This window comes from Coregonus lavaretus, assembly GCF_964263955.1.
Source record: "Coregonus lavaretus genome assembly, contig: HAP1_SCAFFOLD_1854, whole genome shotgun sequence".
Lineage (NCBI taxonomy): Eukaryota > Metazoa > Chordata > Actinopteri > Salmoniformes > Salmonidae > Coregonus > Coregonus lavaretus.
Genome location: NW_028156093.1, coordinates 88,290 through 94,936, shown reverse-complemented (window position 1 = coordinate 94,936; position 6,647 = coordinate 88,290). Strand labels below are relative to the sequence as shown.

General features: G+C 47.3%; 1 protein-coding gene across 1 annotated transcript in view; it reads right to left on the bottom strand.

Annotated features, from left to right (window-relative positions):
* Positions 1–3: 3 nt before the first annotated feature.
* The window catches only part of LOC311126859 (intermembrane lipid transfer protein VPS13B-like), a gene marked incomplete at both ends in the record, with an annotated part of 94,358 nt that continues 87,714 nt past the window's right edge, over positions 4–6,647 (bottom strand). Inside the window, one exon of the mRNA XM_084200838.1 lies at positions 4–129. Within this exon, the coding sequence (XP_084056964.1) occupies positions 4–129 (126 nt within the window). The remainder of the gene's footprint in view (positions 130–6,647) is intronic.

The window sequence follows — 6,647 nt, the reverse complement described above, 5'->3', positions numbered from 1 at the left end:
CTTCTGCTCATTGGTCAGCGTCAGGCTGGGCAGGGTCAGCTCGCAGGCGCTACTCTCTGATAGGCTGAACTCTCGGTAGGGCACGAAGGCGTGCTGGAGCTCGTCCCAATACTCCAGGCTGCACGGCACCTGCAGAACAAAATCTAATATCTCATGACCTCCATTAAATAATCAGAGCTAACGGCTGTTGACCTGACTAGCTGCTTCCAGCTGAGGAGAGGAGCTGGGAGGAGGAAAGCTCAGAGGAGACTGACTAATGATCATCCTCATTCACTGAGATGACCAGCTAGAACAGTACACTATAGTATAGTACTGCAGCCGGGAGCACCAGGCTTCCTGAGGAGATGAGGACAAGAGAGCTGCGGGGGAGGAGAGGTGGGAGGAGAGGTGAGGAGGGGAGGAGAGGTGGGAGGAGAGGTGAGGAGGGGAGGAGAGGTGGGAGGAGAGGTGAGGAGGGGAGGGGAGGAGAGGTGGGAGGAGAGGTGGTAGGAGAGCTGGAAGGGGAGGAGAGATGGGAGGAGAGGTGGGGAGGAGAGGAGAGGAGGGGAGGAGAGGAGGGGAGGAGAGGTGGGAGGAGAGGAGAGGTGGTAGGAGAGGAGAGGAGGGGAGGAGAGGTGGGAGGAGAGGAGGGGAGGAGAGGTGGGAGGAGAGGAGGGGAGGTAGGAGAGGTGGGAGGAGAGGTGGGAGGAGAGGAGGGGAGGAGAGGAGGGGAGGGGAGAGCTGGAAGGAGGAAAGACTTCTGTGGATTCCACCTCCATGTTATTGTAGCAGATGGGATTCTGGGAAACTCACTCCTCAACCTGACCACATTTACATTATGACGTTATGACCTGCCTCTGGGCCCAGTGGGAGACTGACTGATGATCATCCTTGTTCACTGAGATGATCATGTACTCATCAGCTACTGCTGCTAATATCCTACTACTATTACTACTACTACTGCTACTATGCTGCTACTACTACATTTACATTTACATTTAAGTCATTTAGCAGACGCTCTTATCCAGAGCTTGTGCTGGGGACAATAAAAGGCCAATCTAAAATGTGCAGCTTTGTCACACAACACAATGCCACAGATGTCTCAAGTTTTGAGGGAGCGTGCAATTGGCATGCTGACTGCAGGAATGTCCACCAGAGCTGTTGCCAGAGAATGTAATGTTAATTTCTCTACCATAAGCCGCCTCCAACGTCGTTTTAGAGAATTTGCCAGTACGTCCAACCGGCCTCACAACCGCAGACCACGTGTAACCACGCCAGCCCAGGACCTCCACATCCGGCTTCTTCACCTGCGGGATCGTCTGCGACCAGCCACACAGAAAGATGATGAAACTGAGGAGTATTTCTGTCTGTAATAAAGCCCTTTTGTGGGGAAAAACTCATTCTCATTGGCTCCCCAGTGGATGGGCCTATGCCCTCCCATGCCCACCCATGGCTGCGCCCCTGCCCAGTCATGTGAAATCCATAGATTAGGGTCTTATGAATTTATTTCAATTGACTGATTTCCTTATATGAACTGTAACTCAGTAAAATCGTTGAAATTGTTGCATGTTGCGCTTATATTGTTGTTCAGTATACATCAGGCCTGTGGCTCCTCCTCTCCATACAGTATATACATCAGGCCTGTGGCTCCTCCTCTCCATACAGTATATACATCAGGCCTGTGGCTCCTCCTCTCCATACAGTATATACATCAGGCCTGTGGCTCCTCCTCTCCATACAGTATATACATCAGGCCTGTGGCTCCTCCTCTCCATACAGTATATACATCAGGCCTGTGGCTCCTCCTCTCCATACAGTATATACATCAGGCCTGTGGCTCCTCCTCTCCATACAGTATATACATCAGGCCTGTGGCTCCTCCTCTCCATACAGTATATACATCAGGCCTGTGGCTCCTCCTCTCCATACAGTATATACATCAGGCCTGTGGCTCCTCCTCTCCATACAGTATTTACATCAGGCCTGTGGCTCCTCCTCTCCATACAGTATATATATCAGGCCTGTGGCTCCTCCTCTCCATACCACAATATGACTAAAGCAATACTTTACAACCAGAGGATGATTAGCATAAATGTGTCTCATTCTCCAGTGTTGACTACACCAGCTCATATTACCTGCATTACAGTAACCTGCAGTAGAAGCCAGTATAAGACCCAGTGACTGGTTAGAGATGACAGGTAACTCTCAGCAGTACAATCCAACCCTGTACTGGGCTGAGCCCCAAATGGCACCCTTTTCCCTAAATAGTGCTTATGGGCCCTGGTCAAAAGTAGTGCATTACATAGGGAACAGGGTGCCATTTGGGACCACCACTGGTCTGGTAGCCTGTCCTGCCCGGGGGCCAAACTCATGTAACTGTCAGCAGCACCAGGGCTGTGTGTGGAAGGCAGTATGTGTGTGTGTGTATGTGTGAGTATGTGTGCATGTGCGTGTGTGTGTGTGTGTGTGTGTGTGTATGCTCAGGAGGTGTGAGCTGTAGAAGGATAAGGTAACCATAGGGTGATTATGTTAGCTGAATGCCAGACATGTTTTGCAGGAACCTCTCATAATTGTAGCTGACAGGGTTTTGCACCCGAGCAGAGCGGAAACCACCAGCCTCCACAGAGACTTCTGAGATCTACATCACAACAGAACACAGACCCTCAGATATACCTTGTGTAGCATGACACCATACCATACATATGGGCAGAGAAATATGGAACAGGCTGGACATTTGCATCACTACATTTACTGTTGGACTTTTTCCACTATACAGCAGGCTGCAGATACAGAGCCTTGGTGAGGAGAGGAGAGATACAGAGCCTTGGTGAGGAGAGGAGAGGAGAGATACAGAGCCTTGGTGAGGAGAGGAGAGATACAGAGCCTTGGTGAGGAGAGGAGAGATACAGAGCCTTGGTGAGGAGAGGAGAGATACAGAGCCTTGGTGAGGAGAGGAGAGATACAGAGGCTTGGTGAGGAGAGGAGAGATACAGAGCCTTGGTGAGGAGAGGAGAGGAGAGATACAGAGCCTTGGTGAGGAGAGATACAGAGCCTTGGTGAGGAGAGGAGAGATACAGAGCCTTGGTGAGGAGAGGAGAGATACAGAGCCTTGGTGGGGAGAGGAGAGATACAGAGCCTTGGTGAGGAGAGGAGAGATACAGAGCCTTGGTGAGGAGACGAGAGATACAGAGCCTTGGTGAGGAGAGGAGAGATACAGAGCCTTGGTGAGGAGAGGAGAGATACAGAGCCTTGGTGAGGAGAGGAGAGATACAGAGCCTTGGTGAGGAGAGGAGAGATACAGAGCCTTGGTGAGGAGAGGAGAGATACAGAGCCTTGGTGAGGAGAGGAGAGATACAGAGCCTTGGTGAGGAGAGGAGGGAAAGGAGAGGCAGTTTCACTCAGCCATGTAGTTTGAGGTAGCACTGGTTCTGTGTGTGTGTGTGTGTGTGTGTGTGTGTGTGTGTGTGTGCGTGTGTGTGTGTTTAGCTGAAGGATAATCAGTTTCATTCTCTCAGTCAGACATATAGTTTAAGGCCATTTGTAAAGTACTGGCTCTATGTACTATGAGGCCATTTGTAATGTACTGGCTCTATGTACTATGAGGCCATTTGTAATGTACTGGCTGTATGTACTATGAGGCCATTTGTAATGTACTGGCTCTATGTACTATGAGGCCATTTGTAATGTACTGGCTCTATGTACTATGAGGCCATTTGTAATGTACTGGCTCTATGTACTATGAGGCCATTTGTAATGTACTGGCTCTATGTACTATGAGGCCATTTGTAATGTACTGGCTCTATGTACTATGAGGCCATTTGTAATGTACTGGCTGTATGTACTATGAGGCCATTTGTAATGTACTGGCTCTATGTACTATGAGGCCATTTGTAATGTACTGGCTCTATGTACTATGAGGCCATTTGTAATGTACTGGCTCTATGTACTATGAGGCAATTTGTAATGTACTGGCTGTATGTACTATGAGGCCATTTGTAATGTACTGGCTGTATGTACTATGAGGCCATTTGTAATGTACTGGCTGTATGTACTATGAGGCCATTTGTAATGTACTGGCTCTATGTACTATGAGGCAATTTGTAATGTACTGGCTGTATGTACTATGAGGCCATTTGTAATGTACTGGCTGTATGTACTATGAGGCCATTTGTAATGTACTGGCTCTATGTACTATGAGGCCATTTGTAATGTACTGGCTGTATGTACTATGAGGCAATTTGTAATGTACTGGCTCTATGTACTATGAGGCAATTTGTAATGTACTGGCTCTATGTACTATGAGGCCATTTGTAATGTACTGGCTGTATGTACTATGAGGCAATTTGTAATGTACTGGCTCTATGTACTATGAGGCCATTTGTAATGTACTGGCTCTATGTACTATGAGGCCATTTGTAATGTACTGGCTCTATGTACTATGAGGCCATTTGTAATGTACTGGCTGTATGTACTATGAGGCCATTTGTAATGTACTGGCTGTATGTACTATGAGGCCATTTGTAATGTACTGGCTGTATGTACTATGAGGCCATTTGTAATGTACTGGCTGTATGTACTATGAGGCCATTTGTAATGTACTGGCTCTATGTACTATGAGGCCATTTGTAATGTACTGGCTCTATGTACTATGAGGCCATTTGTAATGTACTGGCTGTATGTGTGGGTGAGGAAGGCACCTGTCTGTCTGCCTGTGTTCTCCGGACAGTGCCAGTCAGTTCCTCTGACTGTGTGTATATTACATCTCCTAAACAACATGTAACCTGAATATCTATGGCTGGCTAGAGGACAGATGGTAGACTAGTCCTCCTGGTCCACATCCTGCTGTGTTTAGAGACACTCTGGCAAGGCAGAGGATTTACATATCGGATTTCCCTCCCCACCCCTCACTCTCCCGCCCAACACTACAGACAACATGGCCTTGCAAATACAGATTCCCCTAGCCCACGCGCTTACTCTATTCAGGTTTGTGTTCATTAGGACAAACTGTAGAAAAAAATTTAAAACGTGCTACGGAAAACTAAAATGAGTGTTTCTTACTGGACGAGAAGATTGTATCGATTTCTTCAGTTTTGTGCATAATTAACACGACCCAGCTCAGCTCACAGACCTGCTCAGTCCTCAGCTCAGAGTTCCTCTCTCTTCTCTCCGTTAGTTTTCTGTTATTTATCTGATGCTTCTCGTTAAGTCTGTCTGAATATTTCCCTGCAAGCTCTTATCACCATGGAGACAAATTGATTCGACATCGTTCTTGAACTAAAGATTACACTGGAGAGGTAATCTACATTTTCTAGAATGACGTCCAAGACACTCCGTCCTAACCGTTCTAATAACACTATGTATTTGTCCCAAACGGCACCCTATTCCCTATATAGAGCCCTGGTCAAAGGAGTGCACTACATAGGGGATAGGGTGCCACTAGGGACGAGGCCTATGTGTGGAAAAGGAGGATTCAGAGATCTTATTAGTGTTGTTTTCTCTCTGTAACGTTAAACTGCTCAGAGGGACTGAAGTCTTGCTGAGTGAGGTGAGGTGTGTGTGCAGCTAGCTAGCTGATCTGATTAGCCACATGGGCAGTCAGTGTTGTTTCAGTGCATTAGGTGTGACTAATGCAGAGCTGGGTGAGTGCTGTCCTGTCACACTAAAATAATAGTTATGTTGGCCACCCAGACGACTTCTCTCTCTGCTGCCTGTTTGAAGCCACAATAACACTTAGTCCAGTTAAATCCCAAGGTCCATAGTTCTGCTAATGACAAGGTGAATTAGGAGGGTTCAAAATCAAATAAAAGCACGAGGGCGTGTTGGAGAAACAGAGAGGAACACAGGGCTTAGTTAATGAGACACATGGTCCTGGTAATAACACTGACAGCAACACCAGCTGTAGCAGTGGAGGCTCCTCAGAGGAGGAAGGGGAGGACCATCCTCCTCAGTGAATTTCATAAAAATAAAAATGGTAAAACATTGAAAAAGTTATCCTTTTTAGATAAAACTATACTAAATATATTCACATCACCAAATAATTGATTAAAACACACTGTTTTGCAATGAAGGTCTACAGTAGCCTCAACAGCACTCTGTAGGGTAGCACCATGGTGAAGCCAGAGGACTAGCTAGCTTCTGTCCTCCTCTTGGTACATTGACTTCAATACAAAACCTAGGAGGCTCTTGGTTCTCACCCCCTTCCATAGACTTACACAGTAATTATGACAACTTCTGGAGGACGTCCTCCAACCTAGCAGAGCTGTTGCAGCATGAACTGACATGTTGTCCACCCAATCAAAGGATCAGAGAATTAATCTAGTACTGAAAGCATAAGCTACAGCTAGCTAGCACTGCAGTGCATAAAATGTGGTGAGTAGTTAAATTAGTCTCCTGAGTGGCGCAGTGGTCTAAGGCACTGCATCGCAATGCTAACTGTGCCACTAGAGATCCTGGTTCGAATCCAGGCTCTGTCGCAGCCGGCCGCGACCAGGAGACTCATGGGCGGCGCACAATTGGCCCAGTGTCGTCCAGGGTAGGGGAGGGAATGGCCGGCAGGGATGTAGCTCAGTTGATAGGGCATGGTGTTTGCAACGCCAGGGTTGTGGGTTCGTTTCCCACGGGGGGCCAGTATAAAAAAAATAATATATATATATATGTATTCACTAACT